Source organism: Sminthopsis crassicaudata, chromosome 5 (assembly GCF_048593235.1).
Source record: "Sminthopsis crassicaudata isolate SCR6 chromosome 5, ASM4859323v1, whole genome shotgun sequence".
Classification (NCBI taxonomy): domain Eukaryota; kingdom Metazoa; phylum Chordata; class Mammalia; order Dasyuromorphia; family Dasyuridae; genus Sminthopsis; species Sminthopsis crassicaudata.
In genome coordinates this window covers 271158063-271180063 of record NC_133621.1, presented here as the reverse complement: position 1 = coordinate 271180063, position 22001 = coordinate 271158063, and the positions used below count along the sequence as shown (strand labels likewise).

Genomic DNA, 22001 nt, shown 5'->3' with positions numbered 1-22001 from the left:
TTTAACTATGTTCTTATGTATGTATGTTTGTGTGTGTGTATAGATAAGTGGATCTATACACAGACACACACACACAGGCTACTTGGTGGAAATATGAATAGAACTTTGCATCTAAAGTTGGAAAGATCTAGGTTCAAAAGTGGCCTGAGACAATATAGGGAAGTTACTTTATCTTTCTTAGCTTCTTTAACTGTACAATGTGTATAATCAAAGCATCTACCTCCCAGAATAGTTGTGAGAATGCAATGAGAAAAGAATTCTAAAGCTCTTAGCACAGTGCCTGATGCATAGTGGATACGTAGGGAATGCTTGTTTCTCTGCTCCAGAAACATAAAAGTCAATATTTTCAGTTATATATAAAAGTAATCATTGTCTCTTATATTTTGAGTAACATCTCTGAATGTTGTGAACCAGTTCCCTTACTTGCTTAACTTCAGTATAACGGTTTTTACTAAGAACTGGTTTATTGCTAGTTTCTTTTTTTTCAAAACTTATTCATTCGTATTTGTATGCTAGAGAAATATTTCTGGTTTTCAGAAATCAACATTGGAATGGAATAAATTTTGTTTCCCAAATCAATTTTTTCCTCTATCACTCAATTCTCTTTATTTCCCTCCCATTCTGTTTGGACCATATTGATGCAAATATTAACTTTTTAAAAAGCCTTTGTGTTGAGACTGACATCAAGGAGCTAGATGTACACTGAACTTGATAAGGAATCCCAGGGAAGCCATCAATCTGTGTCTATATGAATGAACTCAGTAAAATGCATTCAGAGCAAACTGGCACCTTCTCTTCCCTTTCTTCTTTCCCTGATTAGGGTAGTGACTAAGCTATATTAGAACTGGGTAAAAATTGTGTTTCTTTTTTCTTTAATTAATGAATGTCAGTTCTGTGAATTATACTATGAAAGGATCTGATTAGGTTAACAAGTATATGGGAAAGCCATGCTCTCTTGTCTTTGAAGAATTTGCAGTTTCACTGAGAAGTCAATGCAAAATAGGGAAAATTTCATTACAATACAAGGTATCATGGAAACAAGCACCAAAGGACTTGTGTTATAAGTAAAGTAAGCATTTATTTAAGAGAGCAAGAGTGAAGGACACACAGAGAGAGAGAGAGAGAGAAAGAGAAGGTGGAGGGGGAGAAGGAAGAATGGAGGGCAGGAGAGAGGGAGGCAGAGAGGCAGAAAGAAAGATCACTGTGCTTTTACCTTAGATCAGGTGATACTTAATCTAGTCTTCTTCCCAACATGAAAAAAAAATAGCCATCACAAAATTTCTAAGTTAGCACCTCTGGTGAAAGAGCAATTGCCAAATAGCTCAATTTAATAACATATTTTAGATAATTGCATAAATATAATTTGTCAAAAATTTACATCATAAAGTTACTTTTCCAAAGATTATTTTTCTCTAAAACATGTATTTGTCTTTTGAGCAGCAATTTCACTATGTAGCTTGATAATCAACAAGCATAACCTTGATCATTTTACACAAGACATCTCTGGTGTAGTGTATTGGTTTGGAACTGAGAAAATTAGAAAATTCATTCTCTGTAATTTTCTAGCTAGAAGACCCTTAAAAACTTTCTCCAGGGGAAACTATGAGAGGAAAGAAAATTCACATTCTTCTCATAAATGTTCTTATTCATATAAGGGCAGGTGTAAAGAACTTTTTCTGAAAAATAGAAAGTAAAAAACCTAATGTTTCTATCAGTTATAAGAAATTATATAGTCTACCTTTACCATTCTCCAACCTTCCATGTGAATTGCACATGAAAAAGCTTATCTCTTACATGGCTTTGGAGGTGTTTTATTTCTGAAGACAGAATGAAAGTAATGGTTTGTGATGAGCAAGGAAGAGGATAGCATTTGGCCCATGCTTGAATGAAAGATGTGTGATATAGGGAAAATAATTTTTTGTTCTACGAACCAAGTTCCAATCCTTTTCTTGATGACTATTTTTATGACAGCTTACTTAACCTCTTTGGGTCTTAACTTTCCTCAAACTGCATAATGAGGTGATTGCATTAAAAGTCCCAAGACATTTCCTAAAACCATGCTATGATAATCATAAATATATTGAGGCAAGTAAAAGCATATTTATTTCATAGAAGCTAATGGTGCTATATAAAATCAGTAATAGAAATTCTACATACATATTTCTATCAGGATACAACAAGAAAGCTACGAGAAAAAATTGCAGATTGCGAAAAAAACCCACTCAGGATTTCACAAGAGATTCAGTCACAACAAAGAGATTTATTCTTGATGCAAAAACAACATAAAGTATGTATGCAACAAATCCATAATTTCTCATTGATTAATGGAACGTTTTCAGTATAATACTTTTTTTAACCAATAGTATAATACATTTTCTGATAATTGCGCCTGTCATTTAAACTAACAGAACGAGATCTATAACACCTACCTTTTGTGCCCCTTAATATCATTTTATATTGGGATAATTATATTTACTCATAATATCCTTACAGAAGGAATGATATGTTGTGTTTTTTTTCCTGAGTATTAAGTATATCATAATTTAACTATGTTCTTATGTATGTATGTTTGTGTGTGTGTATAGATAAGTGGATTTATACACACACACACACTCACACACACACACAGGCTACTTGGTGGAAATATGAATAGAACTTTGCATCTAAAGTTGGAAAGATCTAGGTTCAAAAGTGGCCTCAGACAATATAGGGAAGTTACTTTATCTTTCTTAGCTTCTTTAACTGTACAATGTGTATAATCATAGCATCTACCTCGCAGAATAGTTGTGAGAATCCAATGAGAAAAGAATTCTAAAGCTCTTAGCACAGTACCTGATGCATAGTGGATACTTAGGGAATGCTTGTTTCTCTGCTCCAGAAACATAAAAGTCAATATTTTCAGTTATATATAAAAGTAATCATTGTCTCTTATATTTTGAGTAACATCTCTTAATGTTGAGAACCAGTTCCCTTACTTGCTTAACTTCAGTATAACGGTTTTTACTAAGAACTGGTTTATTGCTAGTTTCATTTTTTTCAAAACTTATTCTTTCGTATTTGTATGCTAGAGATATATTTCTGGTTTTCAGAAATCAACATTGGAATGGAATAAATTTTGTTTCCCAAATCAATTTTTTCCTCTATCACTCAATTCCCTTTATTTCCCTCCCATTCTGTTTGGACCATATTGATGCAAATATTAACTTTTTAAAAAGCTTTTCTGTTGAGACTGTCATCAAGGAGCTAGATGTGCACTGAACTTGATAAGGAATCCCAGGGAAGCAATCAATCTGTGTCTATATGAATGAACTCAGTAAAATGCATTCAGAGCAAACTGGCACCTTCTCTTCCCTTTCTTCTTTCCCTGATTAGGGTAGTAACTAAGCTATATTAGAACTGGGTAAAAATTGTGTTTCTTTTTTCTTTAATTAATGAATGTCAGTTCTGTGAATTATACTATGACTGGATCTGATTAGATTAACAAGAATATGGGAAAGCCATGCTCTCTTGTCTTTGAAGAATTTGCAGTTTCACTGAGAAGGCAATGCAAAATAGGGAAAATTTCATTACAATACAAGGTATCATGGAAACAAGCACCAAAGGACTTGTGTTATAAGTAAAGTAAGCATTTATTTAAGAGAGCAAGAGTGAAGGACACAGAGAGAGAGAGAGAGAGAAAGAGAAGGTGGAGGGGGAGAAGGAAGAATGGAGGGCAGGAGAGAGGGAGGCAGACAGAGAGGCAGAAAGAAAGATCACTGTGCTTTTACCTTAGATCAGGTGATACTTAATCTAGTCTTCTTCCCAACATGAAAAAAAAATAGCCATCACAAAATTTCTAAGTTAGCACCTCTGGTGAAAGAGCAATTGCCAAATAGCTCAATTTAATAACATATTTTAGATAATTGCATAAATATAATTTGTCAAAAATCTACATCAGAAAGTTACTTTTCCAAAGATTATTTTTCTCTAAAACATGTATTTGTCCTTTGAGCAGCAATTTCACTATGTAGCTTTATAATCAACAAGCATAACCTTGATCATTTTACACAAGAAATCTCTGGTGTAGTGTATTGGTTTGGAACTGAGAAAATTAGAAAATTCATTCTCTGTAATTTTCTAGCTAGAAGACCCTTAAAAACTTTCTCCAGGGGAAACTATGAGAGGAAAGAAAATTCATCTTCTTCTCATAAATGTTCCTATTCATATAAGGGCAGGTGCAAAGCACTTTTTCTGAAAAATAGAAAGTAAAAAACCTAATGTTTCTATCAGATATAAGAAATTATATAGTCTACCTTTACCATTCCCCCACCTTCCATGTGAATTGCACATGAAAAAGTTTATCTCCTACATGGCTTTGGAGGTGTTTTATTTCTGAAGACAGAATGAAAGTAATGGTTTGTGATGAGCAAGGAAGAGGATAACATTTGGCCCATGCTTGAATGAAAGATGTGTGATATAGGGAAAATAATTTTTTGTTCTACGAACCAAGTTCCAATCCTTTTCTTGATGACTATTTTTATGACAGCTTACTTAACCTCTTTGGGTCTTAACTTTCCTCAAACTGCAAAATGAGGTGATTGCATTAAAAGTCCCTAAGACTTTTCCTAAAACCATGCTATGATAATCATAAATATATTGAGGCAAGTAAAAGCATATTTATTTCATAGAAGCTAATGGTGCTATATAAAATCAGTAATAGAAATTTTACATACATATTTCTATCAGGATACAACAAGAAAGCTACGAGAAAAAATTGCAGATTCCCAAAAAAAACAACTCAAGTCTTTAGAAGAGATTCAGTCACATCAAAGATTTTTATTCTTGAAGCAAAAACTACAGGAAAAGATTGATGAAGACATGCATAAAGTATGTATGCAAAAAATCCATAATTTGTCATTGATTAATGGAACGTTTTCACTATAATACTTTTTTTAACCAATAGTATAATACATTTTTTGATAATTGTGCCTGTCATTTAAACTAACAGAACGAGATCTATAACACCTACCTTTTGTACCCCTTAATATCATTTTATATTGGGATAATTATATTTAATCATAATATCCTTACAGAAGGAATGATATGGTGTGTTTTTTTTTCCTGAGTATTAAGTATATCATACTTTAACTATGTTCTTATGTATGTATGTTTGTGTGTGTGTATAGATAAGTGGATCTATACACACACACACACACACACACACACACACACACACAGGCTACTTGGTGGAAATATGAATAGAACTTTGCATCTAAAGTTGGAAAGATCTAGGTTCAAAAGTGGCCTCAGACAATATAGGGAAGTTACTTTATCTTTCTTAGCTTCTTTAACTGTACAATGTGTATAATCATAGCATCTACCTCCCAGAATAGTTGTGAGAATCCAATGAGAAAAGAATTCTAAAGCTCTTAGCACAGTGCCTGATGCATAGTAGATACTTAGGGAATGCTTGTTTCTCTGCTCCAGAAACATAAAAGTCAATATTTTCAGTTATATATAAAAGTAATCATTATCTCTTATATTTTGAGTAACATCTCTGAATGTTGTGAACCAGTTCCCTTACTTGCTTAACTTCAGTATAACGGTTTTTACTAAGAACTGGTTTATTGCTAGTTTCTTTTTTTTCAAAACTTATTCATTCGTATTTGTATGCTAGAGATATATTTCTGGTTTTCAGAAATCAACATTGGAATGGAATAAATTTTGTTTCCCAAATCAATTTTTTCCTCTATCACTCAATTCCCTTTATTTCCCTCCCATTCTGTTTGGACCATATTGATTCAAATATTAACTTTTTAAAAATCCTTTGTGTTGAGAACTGACATCAAGGAGCTAGATGTGCACTGAACTTGATAAGGAATCACAGGGAAGCCATCAATCTGTGTCTATATGAATGAACTCAGTAAAATGCATTCAGAGCAAACTGGCACCTTTTCTTCCCTTTCTTCTTTCCCTGATTAGGGTAGTAACTAAGCTATATTAGAACTGGGTAAAATTTGTGTTTCTTTTTTCTTTAATTAATGAATGTCAGTTCTGTGAATTATACTATGACAGGTTCTCATTAGGTTCACAAGAATATGGGAAAGCCATGCTCTCTTGTCTTTGAAGAATTTGCAGTTTCACTGAGAAGGCAATGCAAAATAGGGAAAATTTCATTACAATACAAGGTATCATGGAAACAAGCACCAAAGGACTTGTGTTATAAGTAAAGTAAGCATTTATTTAAGAGAGCAAGAGTGAAGGACACAGAGAGAGAGAGAGAGAGAAAGAGAAGGTGGAGGGGGAGAAGGAGGAATGGAGGGCAGGAGAGAGGGAGGCAGACAGAGAGGCAGAAAGAAAGATCACTGTGCTTTTACCTTAGATCAGGTGACACTTAATCTAATCTTCTTCCCAACATGAAAAAAAAATAGCCATCACAAAATTTCTAAGTTAGCACCTCTGGTGAAAGAGCAATTGCCAAATAGCTCAATTTAATAACATATTTTAGATAATTGCATAAATATAATTTGTCAAAAATCTACATCAGAAAGTTACTTTTCCAAAGATTATTTTTCTCTAAAACATGTATTTGTCCTTTGAGCAGCAATTTCACTATGTAGCTTTATAATCAACAAGCATAACCTTGATCATTTTACACAAGACATCTCTGGTGTAGTGTATTGGTTTGGAACTGAGAAAATTAGAAAATTCATTCTCTGTAATTGTCTAGCTAGAAGACCCTTAAAAACTTTCTTAAGGTCATTTACCTCAGACAACTCTTTAGGGTTTCTATTCTAGATGGCTGTGATCTATATTTATGAAGTGCCCTGTGCTACATTTTAGTGCATTTTACATATTGGGTGTATATGCCAAAAAGTGGATTAAATATAGTCACACTTGGAATATAAGAATACATAACTTTGTGTCTATGCAATGGGCTACTGCTTGATGGACTAGTAAAATTTTGTGAAATTTTAATACTTATGTACAGGCATCACTAATTCAGAGTTAAGGATAAGATTGTGATTTAATTTTTAAAGTTGAAAATTTTGAAACATTTTGTTTGGGATTTTTATAGTTCCAGAAATCTCGAGAGGAGGATAAGCAGAATTTTAAGGAGTATCTTCAGTATCTTAAGGAGAGCAAAGATTCTTTACAAAAGTAAGAGTCAAAGCATTTTTATAATTTAGTGTTATGTCTCGTTGCAGAGCAAATCAAAATAATAAATTGACAAAATATATTTGTAATAGAACATAATGCAAATCTACTTTTTTCTAATGGAAAAGAGGAATAATCTGCTTAAGTAGAATTTATTTTGAGATGAATAAATAAATAAATTGTACTCAGCACTGGGAATATAAATATCAAAAGTATCTTGGACTTCAAGTAAAATGTACCTTTTATAAAGTAACTGACACTTTGGTCCTGAGAGTTTTCGGGATGAGAAATGTAGGAAAGTAGATTGGATGACATGTTCCAAAAAATACTGGTGTTCATCTTGGCACTTTATTCAAGTGTTGCACTTTAACCATAATGGAAATCATCAGCAGAATTTCAATGGATAAGCCATATAAATTACTGCTAGAAAATAATTATTTTTCCCATCAAGATCTAGGCTTGAAGCAGTGTAATCTAATGTATCCACAACCTGCTTCCAAGTCATGGAAATTTTTGTTAGGTTTGAATATCTGACTTCTTATTTGCTGTGTATCATGGGCCAGTCACTTTGTTTCCCACAAAATACTCTCAAAGTATACATTGAAGAACTGCCACAGGTACACACTGAGAGAAGCAGTTTCTTCATGAAGATTTCCCTATTTCAGTCAAAATATTACACCCCTTATTACACCCCCCCAACAAAATGTCCCTTCAAAAAGCATCTTGACTAATTGTGTCTTATGAGGATTTTTCCCCAGAATTATATAATTAGCTTTTTTTTTCATATCCAGTTGCTAATATAGCATATACTTATGTTAAACTCTTTCTGAAGAATTATCAAAACACAGATTTTCTTTAAAAAAAAAAAGAAAGAAAATTGGCCGACTTTTTGATCTCTAGAAACAATCGTAAGCGAACTAAGTCAAGTGAGAAGAGTTCAAACCTTGAGTCTGTGACTCTGAGTCAAAATCTGAACCTCTCAGTGCTGGTAGGACACTTTGGAAGGCATAAGCTTGCAAGTTTGAATAGGTGGACAATATCTACCTACAACAAGGAAATCACTACTCCCAATCACACGATTTCAGATCATGATCATGTTTGTTTGAGAGTTATCCTAAAAAAAAAAAAAAAAAAAAAAAAAAAGATATACTTGTCTAGATAATATCATTGTATGATAGGAGATAGGAGTAATTATATGCAAATATAAGTATCTTAGAAGGATTTCTTAAAAGTTTTCCTCATAACTGTGTCCCAGATTCGAAATAGTATCTGTTTTTGATCCCTATGCCTTTGCATAATCCATAATGTGGAATTTACATACACCTCTTGAAATCTCTAGCTCACCCAGTCAAAAAGCTCACCCCAAAAAAAGCCCATAAGTCTCCCATAAGACTTTCTGTGTGTTCTTTTTTTAATTCCTTTCTTCAATTACTTTATATTTATTCCCAGTATCCTGTATTCATTTATTTACCTGTGCATGATGTTCTCATTGGAATAAAATGAAATATTTTAGAAGCCAATTTTTTTTTTTTTACTTTTCTCTTTAAATCTAACTTCAAGTCTTTGCAAGTAAGGCACTGAAACTTATAAGAAACTGTTAAATTCAATTAACTATAAAAAAGTTCTTCAAAGCTTTGAATTGTTGACAATATATTAACTTTTTTATAGGCTTAAAATGAAAAGTGCCACATTTGAAGATGCAATAAAGCAGCAAATGAACAAAACTGGAAAACTTCCCAAACAGTTTTTGGAATTTCTTATCGTAAGTCAGCTCTGGGATTTAATTTTTCTCATTTGAAAAATAATTTCTTTAAGTGGTAGATTACACTGCTTCAACAATTCTAAGTTGAGGGAAATAGAGTTTCCTATTGTTCTTTTTTTTCCTTTAATAGCTTTTTCACCTTTGCATAATCTTCTACATTTTTCTTCCTCCTCTCCTCTAATACATCAAGCAATCCAATATAAGTGAAACACATGCAATCTTTGTAAACATATTTCCATAGTCTTCATGTTAAGCAAGTAAATCAAATCAAAAGGGAAAAATATGAGAAATAATAAAAATCAACCAAAAAGAGGTGAAAATATTACGGTTTCATCTACATTCAGTGTCCACAGTTTTCTTTTTGTGCTTGTATATCACTTTCCATCACAAGCCTATTGACAATTTCTTGAATCTCTTCATTGTTAAAAAGAACCTAGTCCATCACAGTTGATCATCACATAATTTTCTTGTTAGTGTGTACAATTTTCCCTGGGGGGTTCTTGCTTCACTCAACATCTGTTCATATAAATCTTTCCAGGCTTTTCTAAAATCAACCTGTTCATTATTTATTTGTAGAATAATACTCCATTATATTCATATAGCATAATTTATTCACCCATTCCCCAAATGATGGGCATCTACCCAATTTCTAGTTTCTACAAAATTAGAAAAAGGGCTGCTACCATTTTTTTTTGCACAAGCAGATCCTTTCCCCTCTTTTATGATCTCTTTGGGCTACAGATCCCAGCAGAGACACTGCTGAATAAAAGGGAATTTAGAGTTTGATCATTCTTTGGGCATCGTTACAAATTACTCTCAAGAATGGTCAGATCATTTCAAAACCCCACAAACAATGCAATAGTATTCTAGTTTTCCCACATCCTCTTCATCATTTATCATCTTTTCCTGACATCTTAATCAATCTTAACCAAGCACTATGAAATGATACATCAGCATTGCCTTAATTGTATTTCTCTAATCAGTAGTGAAATACAGCATTTTTTTATATGATTAGAAATGGCTTGTATTTGTTCAACTGAAAATTGTTCATATCCTTTGATCATTTATCAATTGGGGAATGCTTTATATCCTTATAAATTTGAATTCATCTCTATATATTTTAGAAATGAAGCTTTTATCAAAAACACTGGATAGAAAAATTGTTTCTCAGCTTTTTTTGCCTCCTAAACTTGGCTACATTGGCTTTGTGTGTGGAAAAAACATTATTTTCTTTTTTTTAATGGCAGAATAAAGGCAGGAATTTGTCCAATCGCTTCCCCAGACTTTTCCAAACTCCTTTGAATAATGACTGTAAACAAATCTTAAAGGATTAGACCACCCAAAAAGTAGAACATTTTCCAGCCAAATCCAACTTAGAAGCAAGCTCAGTACAAAAGGTCTGTGATACCAGGGTGGGAGTCCTATAGATTATTCTCATTATTATGGCAGTTACAAAGAGCATATACAGACAGAAAATATGGATGTGAGTTGAAAACTAAGGGATACTATCTTTTTGAAAAAATGATAAATGTAGAGGGAGAAAAGGGAATGGAGAAATGGAATGCTGCCAATTATCTGCCATAAAAAGGAACCAAGTAAAAGCTTTTATAGTGAAAGGGAGGTGAGGGAAGAAAAGGTGAGTGAGTGAACCTTACTTCCATCAGAATTCATTCAAATAGGAAATAACATATCAATAAGAGTATAGAAATCTATTTTACCCTACAGGAAAATAGAAGGGAAAATGGGATATGGGAAAGGGGGAGGATGATAAAAGAGAAGGCATGTTGGGGGAGGGAATGGTCAGTAGCAGGATGCTTTTGATGAGGGACATGGTAAAGGCTAAGGTAAATAAATTAAACGTAAATAAATGGGAGAAAATAGAAACAGCAATTGGAAAAAATTGAAGCAAGCTTCTATGATGAAATAATATTCTCTAGAAAATGATGAGCAGGATGCTCTCAGGAAAAAAAAAAACAAAAAACAAAACAAAACAAAACAAAACAAAAGAACAAAAAAACAAATAAAAAAAAACAATCCTGGAAAGTTCACCATGAACAAAATCAAAGTATGCAAATTAATACTATATGTAAATATTCTAGGATGAGCAACTAATGATAATGTTATTTTCCTCAGTGGTACAATCATCCACATCTTCCCTGAAGGACTTATGATCAAACTCTTATCCATACTCAGAGAAGGAACTGATGGAGTCTATTTATATATTGAAGCATTCTTTATTACTCTCTTTATCTCTCTCTCTTTTTGTAACTATATTTTTCTTGAGGATTTTTATTTTCATTAGGGTGGGAGATCTATGTTTTTTTTTTCCACAACCTGAATCTTATGGAAAGGTTTTGCATAAATACACATGTGGTTTCTTTATTGTAAGTGGGGATAATCGAGAGAACCTTGAACTCAAAAATATTAAAAACAAATGTAAAAAAAGCTGTATACAATGCAACTGGAGAAAAATTAAAATATGCAAAGATAGGTTCCAACATTCGCTCATAAAAAACCTTGTGTTCAAATTTTTCTCCCTCCCTTTCTTCATTAGCTAACTTAGACAGCAAGTATTCCAATATATGCAAGCATGTACAATTCTTCTCTACATATTTCCACATTTATCAAGGTTGTGCAGATTTTTAAAAAACTTAACATAATCAAAATTATCCAATTTGCGTTTCAAAATGTGTTCTCCACTTCTCTTTGTCCATCTTTCTCCACAGAGCTGACTATTCCCTATTCTCCTCATTTGCTTATATTATCACCCTTTTTATCTAAATCATGAATACATTTCAGATTCCTTGATATAGAGTGTTAAATATTGGTGAAAACCTAGGTTCTGCCATATTAATTTCCAATTTTGCCAGCAATTTGTGTCAAATAGTGTGTTCTTAATCACTGACTATTTTGTCTTGTGAATTTAACCTCTTACTCTGATCTACTACTCTATTGCTTAGCCTGTAGTAGATGATTTTGAAGATTACTGCTTTAAAACATAGTTTTAGGTGTGATTGATACAGCAAGGCCACATTTCTTTGCATTTTTTTTCACTTTCACTATGTTCTTTGAAATTCTTGATGTTTTGTTCTACCAGGTAAGTTATGTTTTTATTTTTCTAGCTGTATAATTTTTAGGCAGTGTGTATGAGACTGTCTAAGTAAATTATTTTAAGCAGAATTGTCATTTTTATGATATTAGATTGGCCTACTCATGAGCACTTAATATTTTTCGGTTGTTTAGATCTAGTTTTATTTGCATGAAATGTATTTTGTAATTGTGTCCTGGCTTACTTTGCTCCCAAACATTTTATATATAAAATCTGTCTATCTCTTGCTGTTGGGCTTTGTTGGTGACATACAAAAGTGCTGATGATTTATAGGGGTTTATTTTATACCCTGCAACTTTGCTAAAATTGTTAATTGTTCCTAGTGGTTTTTTAGTTGATTTTCTAGGATTCTCTAAATGTACCATCATATTATCTGCAAAGACTGATGATTTTGTTTCCTTGTGAACTACTCTAATTCCTTCAATTTCTTTTCTTACTGTTAAAGCTAACATTTCTAACACAATATTAATAATAATGATGAAAATGGGCAACCTCATTTCACCACTGATCTTATTGGGAATGCTTCTACCTTGTTGAATTATATCTAATACTTTAACTGATTTAACCATTTTAAAGAAAACTCCATTTATTTTTCTGCTCTCCACATAGGGATGGGTGGTGTACTTTGCTCAAGGTTTTTTTGTTTGTTTGTTTTTGTTTTTTAACATCTATTGAGATAACCATCAATAAGATCAATTATGCTGGTAATTTTCCTAGTACAGAACCAGCTCAGCCTTTCTGGTATAAAGCCCAGTTGGTGATAGTGTATTATCCTGATGATAAGTTCTATTAATCTTTTTGCTTCAACATTTATTAGGGAAACTTCTGTAATTTTCTTTTTCTGCTTTGGTTCTTCTCACTTTAGATTTCAGTAACATATTTGTGTCATGGAAAGAAAGTGATAGAACTCTTACTTTCCCTATTTTCCCACATAGTTTGTGGAGTATTGGAATTAATTGTTCTTGAAATGTTTGGTAGAATTTACTTGTAAATCCATCTGGACCTAGAGATTTTTCCTTGGGGAGTCCATTGTTGGTTTATTCAACTTCTTTTTTTCTAAAACGGGACTATGTAAAAGTATTTTATTTCCTCATCTTTTAATCTCTTCTTATTAATGTCTAATCAAGTCATCGTTCCCAAATCTAATATTACAAAATGCTTAATATGTGCTTGTTATGTCCCTGTCCAGTTTATCATCATAGATATGTCTCTGTACAGTATATCATAAAGTACTAAAGTGGGTGATGATACAAAAATTAAAAACTAACTAGAATGGTCTGCTCCACATATGCCACAGGCAAAAGTAAAATAGAATGTATGAATGCAGAAATTGTTGTGGCAAGATACCAAATGAAGTAAAATAGATATGAGAAGTTTGGAAAATATTCAGGAAATGGGATCAGGAGTGCAGTAGATAGAATATTATAGTTAGCAAGGAAAGGGGTTTGAACAATGAACAATGAAAAAGACAAGTTCCTGTAGAATTTTAATTTACCAGGGCAATGGGAATATACTATGAGGTGAGAATCGATTGGCTGGCAGGCTAAATCCACAGAAGAGTTTAGGAGACTGAAAGTGGTTAGGGAAAGGGTTATACCCTTGTTAGAGGAAGTATGTAAGTATGTATTGTCCTTCATTTTCAAAAAGTACCCAGACTGCATCACTATGTTAAGAGTCAAGGTACAGTGTGTCTGTCTGTGGCTGATCAGACAAATACAAACTTAGAATACTCTGCCACAATTTAGATACAAATATTCCCTGTGAATATTTGGGGTGGCATCTCTACCTTTGTGCATCTCCCGTGTTTTCTGGGCTAACGCAATTCAACTTTGTTCATAAAACATAGCACCTTCACTGATGAGGGCATGCCTTGCTGTGCAGTTCTGTGCCAGTCTCTCCCATGTCATACAATCAATTTTAAAGTCCTTAAGAGACACCTTAAGAGTGTTCTTATATTGATATTTCTGTCTACCTTGTGAGCACTTCTCCTATGTGAGTTCTCCATGAAATAAAAATTTTTGTAAGCATTCATTTGGCATTCAAGCAATGTAGCCATCCCAAAGGAGTTCTGCTTTCTACAGGAGAGTTAGAATGCTTGGCAGGTTATTTTGAGAAAGGACCTCAGTGTAGGGTATTTTATCCTTCTAGGTGATTCCCAGAATCTTCTTAAGGCAATTCAAATGGAAGCAATTCAGTGTCCCCAGAAGGGATTTAGCATCCTATGAGAAGGAGAAAGATTCCATGAAGCATGCATGAGTGAGGTTTGAAAAGAAAGATACCATGAGGTGAAGCATGGCAGGCTAACAGAAAAGAATTTAGGGAAAGAAACTCTACACCACGAGAGCATCTTTTATAGGGGAAATTTAACCTTGAGGGTTTGACATCATAACTTGGCTTCCTGATTGAATACAGTAAATTCAAGTTTGCAAAGACCTCCATCAATGATCTTCCCTAACATTCAATGAATATTACAATTTTAGCTTCAAACTTCTCTGTTACCACAACTAGCTGCCCAGGACTTCATCACTTAAGGACTTTACATCTCCAGAAAATTCTGGTCTCCAAAGATTTTCTATAAAGGTTTCTCTATTAGAAAAATGTCTTCTTTTACATAATAGAATTCATAAAAGAATCTATTGTGTTTGTGTGTGTGTGATTATATTCTATTAAATAGACTTTTTCAAGTATTTGAAAGCATTCACAGGTGGCAAAAATATTAGACATTTTTTTTTCATGAATGAAAGTAATAAAGACACAAAGTTAACTTTGACAGAAAGAAAAAAAATCTAACAGAGAGATCCCAAAGAGAAATAGATGGTTTCAAAGAACTTTTTTTCAGAGTGTTGAAACATTTAGGGGCAGTATTTACAGAGGCTCTCAGAACCACAGAGCTTATGACACTCTGCTTCTATAATCCTAAAGATGAAAAATGTCCCTGAAAAGAATTATTAACAGACAGAAACAACTTGACTTTTCCTCGTTTATCTTTTTTATCTTTTTTCAGTCCCAACCCTACACCAAACACCAAACAGGTTATATTATATATATATATATATATATATATATATATATATATATATATATATATAGAGAGAGAGAGAGAGAGAGAGAGAGAGAGAGATACATATATATATATATATGTATATGTATATATCTATCTATCTATATATATGTGTATATATCTATATCTATATCTATATCTATATCTATATCTATATCTATATCTATATATACATATGTAGATATAATCATACAAATACATACACACTAATAGACACAAACACATACCTTCCTTTCATCCCTCTCCTGACAACAAGTAAGCTATAGTTTAAAAAAAGATATATTTATTTCTATATTTCTCTCTATATATACATATATAGATATAGATATAGATATAGATATAGATATAGATATAGATATAGATATAGATATATAGATATGTAATCTCCCCACACATATATCCCACATACCCACATATCTTTCCTATCACTGCTGATTCCTTCATTAAATTCTGCTCCATAAGTTGGCTTATTATAATTTAACTCCCCCCACCCAGGGATTCCTTTTTTGTTTTCTTTCCTGGAGTTTTGCTTCCCCATTCACCTACTCCTCCCTGCTTATTTACTTATAGTTTTTGGAGGTACTATATCCTTCATGGTATATATGTAGTATTAACAATTGAATCCATTCCCTAGGTGAATAGATTTTCAGAACTATGAGCCCTTGTCCCTCTAATGCCATCTTCTGCATCTCACTTGTATAATATGGTTACTCTTTTTACCCTTACTCTGCCAATTTTTCTTTTGAGCTACTGATGGAAATCTTAAAAATAAAGTATACATTGTCTGTGTAAAAAAACATAAGCAAATTGTTCATGTTTAAATAGTTTGTCTATGTCAACTTCCTTAAAATTACACTTTGATATTGGCTCTTTCATGTTAAATTTTCTATTAAGTTCAAATGAAGTTGATAAAAAGTTCTGAAAATTTGCAAGTTCCTTCAAATTCTGGGTCTTTTTAAATTGAAAATTGTAAATAAAAAAAATTGTAAATTGCTGGATGTGGTATTTTTGGTTTTCTGTAGATATGTTTCCAGTACCTGTGGTCTTTTATTATAGCCATAGATAAATTTTGTACAATTCTAATTTTTGATCCAGATTTTTGTTATTTTTTTCTCATTTCTTGCAAAATTTGCTTTTTGATTTGGCAGTATTAAAAACTGGCAATTATATTCCTACTTATTATCCACAAAGGATTTCTTTGAGGTGGTGATGAGTGGATTTTTTTCTATTTCTACTTTCCCCTCATGTTTTCATCACAACAAGAAAATTTTCTAGGATTATTTACTGCATTATATTGTGTCAAGGTTCTCTTTTTCATCACAACTTTCTGGCAGTCCAATTATTTTTATACTTTCACTTCTTAATCTATTCTTGGGATCTGTTGTTATGAGATCTTGTTGTTATGTTTCTTATGAGATGTTTCCCATTGTGTTCTATTATCTCATACTTTATATTGTTGTACTGTTTCTTAGTCCCTCATAGCTTCATTGGTTTCCTGTTGCCCAATTATAATTTTTAAAAAAATTTCTTTAATCTTTGAGACAATGTACCTCCTTTGTTAACCGGTTAACTGTTTTTTTTTTCATAATCTCCTTGTTTTTCTTGGATGCTTTTCAGTTTTTTATTTTTTATTTTTTTTAAGTTTTTCTTCAATGCCTGTCATTTGAGTTTTGAATTCTTTTTTGAGTTCTTCCATAAATTCTGTTTAGGCAGGAAGGCATTTAAAAAATGAATTCCAGTCTTCCTTGTTCCCATTTTATATATATATATATATATATATATATATATATATATATATATATATATATATATATATATATGTATATTTTTTTCCCTGAGGCTGGGGTTAAGTGACTTGCCCAGAGTCACACAGCTAGGAAGTGTTAAGTGTCTGAGACCAGATTTGAACTTGGGTCCTCCTGAATTCAAGGCTGGTGCTCTATCCACTGTGTCCCATAATGTATTTCAATGGTGTTTTTTTTTCTTCTTTGCCACTTCTTCTTGTCTTTTTTTTAAATAAGACATATTTTAATAGAAGGTATTAATTTAAGTACCTCCAATCACTGGGTGGGGGATAGTGCCTCAAGCTTCCCTTCAGCTCTCCACTCTGACCAGGAACCTAAAATCAAGAACTCCACCCTCCTGCAAGTGCCTACAGTCAGCAGTGCCCCTACACACCTGCTTCTGCACTCACCAGATGTTGGTTCCTTCTTGCCCAGGGCTGCATCTCAGCTGCACAGCTGGGCCTTGTATTCCTAAACATTCGAGGATCACTCCTGAACTCCAACCCCCACTCCACAAGAGGAGTCAATACATTTGGGCAGGTCAAAACAGTGGGGCAGGTGAAAGTGACCATAGTTCCAGCTGAGACATTAGCCACACAAGCTGCTAGCCTGAGGGATCCCCACTGGATGTTCCTGAGTATTTAGCCTTGAGATGGTTGCACTTCTGATATGTTAATCCTGGCCCAAAGTCCTCCTTTAGATCTTGTCCTGTTGTATCAAGAGAGGAACTCTGTTCTGTCCCCAAGTTAGCTTGGGTTTTCACAAGTCTATGTTTGCTCTGAGGCAAAGATTTGTCTTATTTGTGGGGTAAATTAGGCCTTGAAATTTACCATCCTACTTTGCCATCTTCCCAGAATGCTCCCCCCAAAAATTTGAAAAGAGCATTGCTTTAAGAGATTTTTAAAAGAATATAGAACAAATAAAGCAACAGTTTGATTGCAGGGTGATTACTACTAAGAGTAAGAAACTTCATTACTTTACATAGACCTACTTGGAAGATTCTTATTTCATTTCACCAATAAATGGTTTAAAATCTTTCCAATATAGTATTCTGCATATATTGCTTTTCTATTTTAGGGAAGGAAAGATTTTCCTCCTGCTGAAAGAATAACAAATAAATGAATACATGTAGAGATACTGCTTTTTTTTAAGATGCTAGATTTTGATAATATTGAAACATTTCCCCAACTCTGATATTTTACATCACCAGAAGATGGAGGAAAGACCTAAAGAGCTTTTGAAAAATATAAGTGGTGAAATGAGCTAACATTTGCAAATTGGTGCTATGTATGTATTATATAGTAGTAATGCTATACATGTGAATTCTGAAACTCTTTCCTTCTCAGGAAATGTTAAAATGCTCAATTTAGGACCTTAGATTCTCAGACTGTCTTGTTTATGATAGTTAAGGCAGCTTGGTTGGGCCCAGACTGCTTTAATTAGTATCTTTAAGATACCTATGATGGAAACTTGCCAGACAGTTTGATAAAGCCCTGATGGGAATCATGTTTTCCCAGAATATCTTTAAGAGTCCCAATATCTCAATATATAACTTTTATCTTCCCAACTCTTCTGTATTACTTGTCCTCCTTCCCTGAGAAAACCCAAGTTTATATTTACTCTTTGAAAGTTGTGCTTATTGTCCAGATCTGCTCATAGGAGAGCTACAGGTGTCAGCCCCCTGTCCTGATTCATAAACAAGGAGGGGATAGGAGGGACTCAGCAGAGTTTAATCTATTCAGGATTACATCAGGGTTAATATACCTAAAGTTTACCTATTCCGTTACAAATGCCTAAGTGTTCAGTTAGATTCTTGCTACATCTAAATTAGAACAGTAATCAAGGCATCATGTACAAAAGTATTCAGATAGCAGGTAACAGATAATAGAATGTCTGGCTGATGTCCTCCAGACAAATTTCTTAGAAGTCTGTAATCATGCCTTCCTCCAAAGATTCCTGATACTAGTAATCAGCAAGGTTAGACATGTCTCCTGACTTCTCTCTATCCACCAGCAGGAGGGATAGAGAAGCTGAGCCAGACTGTTGAGGGCAGTAGCCCCTTTGGTATTCTTTGTTTGATCTCCAACTCCATTTGGAACTTGGACTTTGATGTGGTCAAACCAGTTTGGGCTATCTGAACTGGTTGGAGTTTTATAGCCCCCCATTCTAATCTGCTCAAACAGACCAAATGTCACAGCAGGGGAAGAGACTTCTGTCTCTACTCAAAAGATTACAAGAGAATCCTTATCTTATCTACATCACTCTCCTGAACCTCATTAGATCAATACATTTGAATAATTATGCTTTGTATAAAAAAGGGAACCCAAAAATCTATTCTTTGCAAACTGGCCTTGTACCTTGCAGCCATTTTGCCCACCGACTCTCCGGTGTTTCTATTTTAATAAATAAAGACTTTGTTTCTACACAGCCTTGAGTAGCAAAAGTCATTTGCTAACGGACCGCCTGTTGGGACTTTGGGAAGGAGAAAGAGATTATTAGACCTCCTGAAAAAAAATGACCCATCTCGGTTTGGACCCTCAGTTTACTCCTCATCAAGACTAGATTCCCAAAAGTACTCCATGGAGAAAAGGGTCTTATACCTTAACATTCCATGGCCCTCAACACTTATAAAGATTTCTGCTAAGTCCTTTTTAGGAGTAAGCCAGCTAGGAGATAGGCTCTCCCTCCCTCTTTGCAACTTCCTTTTACTGATCTTTCTCCTTAATATAGCTGACTCTGGTTAGACTGCTAAATTCCTCTATGGAGTTAGCCTGCCATTCAATGGTCTACTGAAGGCTCCTAGAATATTCCTTTAATGGTTTCTTCCAAATACTAAACTTTTTTTTTTACTAACTCTATTGCTCTCCCTAATTTATTTAGATTTACCCCGCTTGGTGCCTATTTTAGGACTTCATTCTATCTTTAAATTCTCCTCATAAATAAAGATACCTTTTGGCAAAGAGAATGCCCTTATGCATTTTTCACATGTATCTTGGATTTTGTATGTAAAATTAAGAGTTGCTACACTCACCCCATCATGTTTTAAAAAATGACAAGTGACTAAAATCATTTTATTTTACTGTCATTCATTTACTATCCTGCAGCTTTCATCAATATTTATCAAACAGAATTGGCTTCTTAACATGCATAGATTGGCCTCTTTAGAACTCAGTAATGTCATGCTTTTTTTGTATACATATTTCAGTCAGTCCTGTAATCCCTGGGACTCAAGCAAAACAGGTAGCTATCCTGCTAAGTTTATTGCTTTACATTCTTGAGCCACTTGAGGAAAATGAAGAGGGCAGCTCCACACTAAAACCCGTATAGATATAGATATAGATATAGATATAGATATAGATATAGATATAGATATAGATATAGATATAGATATAGATATAGATATAGATATAGATATAGATATAGATATAGATATAGATATAGATATAGATATAGATATAGATATAGATATAGATATTACTACTATATGATATTTAATATAAAAATGTTATATGTAGTATAAAATAGGGCACTATTACAAGAGTTTTCTAGATGAAACTATTTTCTCAGGTACTGCAGTTGCACATCTGATGTTGGTGACATTCTAATTAGTCTAAATTTATTTGCTTTTCCAATCAAGTCTATAACCCTTAGAATCAGTCTTCTTGTTAGAATAATAAAAAAGGAATGACATTTCTTTGCAGATTCCTTTTAAGATCTAATGTAGCTTTAGGCCTAAGATAACTTAAAAAGGATTTGTTGATATCCACCTTCTGTGAATTGGCTTGGTATCTACTCACTGTACTTACAGCTGGAGAGAAAAGACATATAACTCAGAAAAAAAACTATAAAATAAAGTAGTAAATGTGGATTATTCCAACTTTATACAAAAGCTAGTAATGTAATTTTGTGGTTTCTTCTTTCAATCCTATTTTTGTTTTGAATTTCTTAATTTGCTTTAATAATCATTTTAGGAAATATATTTTATAGTTGTTAGATAACAATAATGAAACATTTTCTTACAGCTTACAATTAAAATAATTTAATTTTAATGTTAAATTATTATTTAAGTTGAAAGATTTTTACTTCTATATTTTGCTAAACTTATACTTTATAGAAATATGAGGAAGAGCTTCACCAACAATTGGATGCACAAAATTCAATAAATAGACATATAGAATCTATAAATAGATATCTTCAAGAAGAAATAATAGAAACTTTGAAACAGAATGATGACAGGCTGGATCTTGAGCATCATTTAGAAATACCTATGGAACAAATACAATATGGACCAAAGATTAAAGAAAAAGTGAAGAAAGAGACTGAAGAACAAGTGAAAAAAATAAATCCATTATTAAAGGTTATTTAATTTATCACTTTTATATTTTTAAAATATTAACATGTAAATGCAGATTTCCCCCTATTCTAAATTCAGAATCTTTTTCTTTAGAATTTTCCCCTCTGCCTTTTACTCTCCTTAAGCTTGGTATCAACTTAAAAAACAAAACAAAACAAAACAAAAAAAAAAAAAGAAAAGAAAAAGAGGAAAAGAAAATATTGCCTTCTGATGTGAATTCTGAAAATAGATTATTCTCTTCCCTTGTCAGAAAAATGTCAAAGTTTTTTTGTTTCCCAGATAGTTTTATGACCATAGTTAAGGCAACCATAATGTGCTTAGATTACTTTGTTAGTATCTTTAAGATACCTATGATAGGAACCCAATCTTTCTCAGACTGTCTTTTCTACTATGTTCAAGTCAATCTCCACACCATAAAGTTTCTGCCTTTATGTTCCCTCTTTCCCTGATGTGATGTGAACCTGAATCCTTTCCTGAACTAAACTACATATGAGGTACTCTCTACCTCATAGCATCTTCCCTCTATTGGTTCTTTCCTCCTACGTAAGTGTGATTTTTAATAGAAAAATTATATTTCCCCTTGTTAATTAATACAAAAAATAGCATAATATTGGAAACTATGAAGGATGTCCAGCTATGGTTGCTCTATGTAATAAACAAAACTTTTATTTTAAAGTTTTCATATAATCATTCATGTTTCAACTCTCTCTCCCAAATCTATTCTGTTTACCACTCATGGTGCCTATATAACATTTTTGAAATCATAAGCAAAAATAACCATATATACTCTCAAG

The 22001-nt window shown here is 32.9% G+C and overlaps 1 protein-coding gene across 3 annotated transcripts in view; it reads left to right on the top strand.

Moving 5' to 3' along the window:
* Positions 1 to 22001, top strand: part of LOC141544651 (ankyrin repeat domain-containing protein 26-like) — a 52497-nt gene that overhangs the window by 9962 nt on the left and 20534 nt on the right. For 2 of the 3 annotated variants that reach the window (XM_074271051.1, XM_074271048.1), the window contains exons 4-8: positions 2171 to 2287; positions 4726 to 4866; positions 7058 to 7140; positions 8806 to 8899; positions 20968 to 21210. In XM_074271051.1, coding sequence (XP_074127152.1) covers positions 2171 to 2287; positions 4726 to 4866; positions 7058 to 7140; positions 8806 to 8899; positions 20968 to 21210 — 678 coding nt within the window. The remainder of the gene's footprint in view (positions 1 to 2170; positions 2288 to 4725; positions 4867 to 7057; positions 7141 to 8805; positions 8900 to 20967; positions 21211 to 22001) is intronic. The other variant, XM_074271049.1, reaches the window with a different exon arrangement.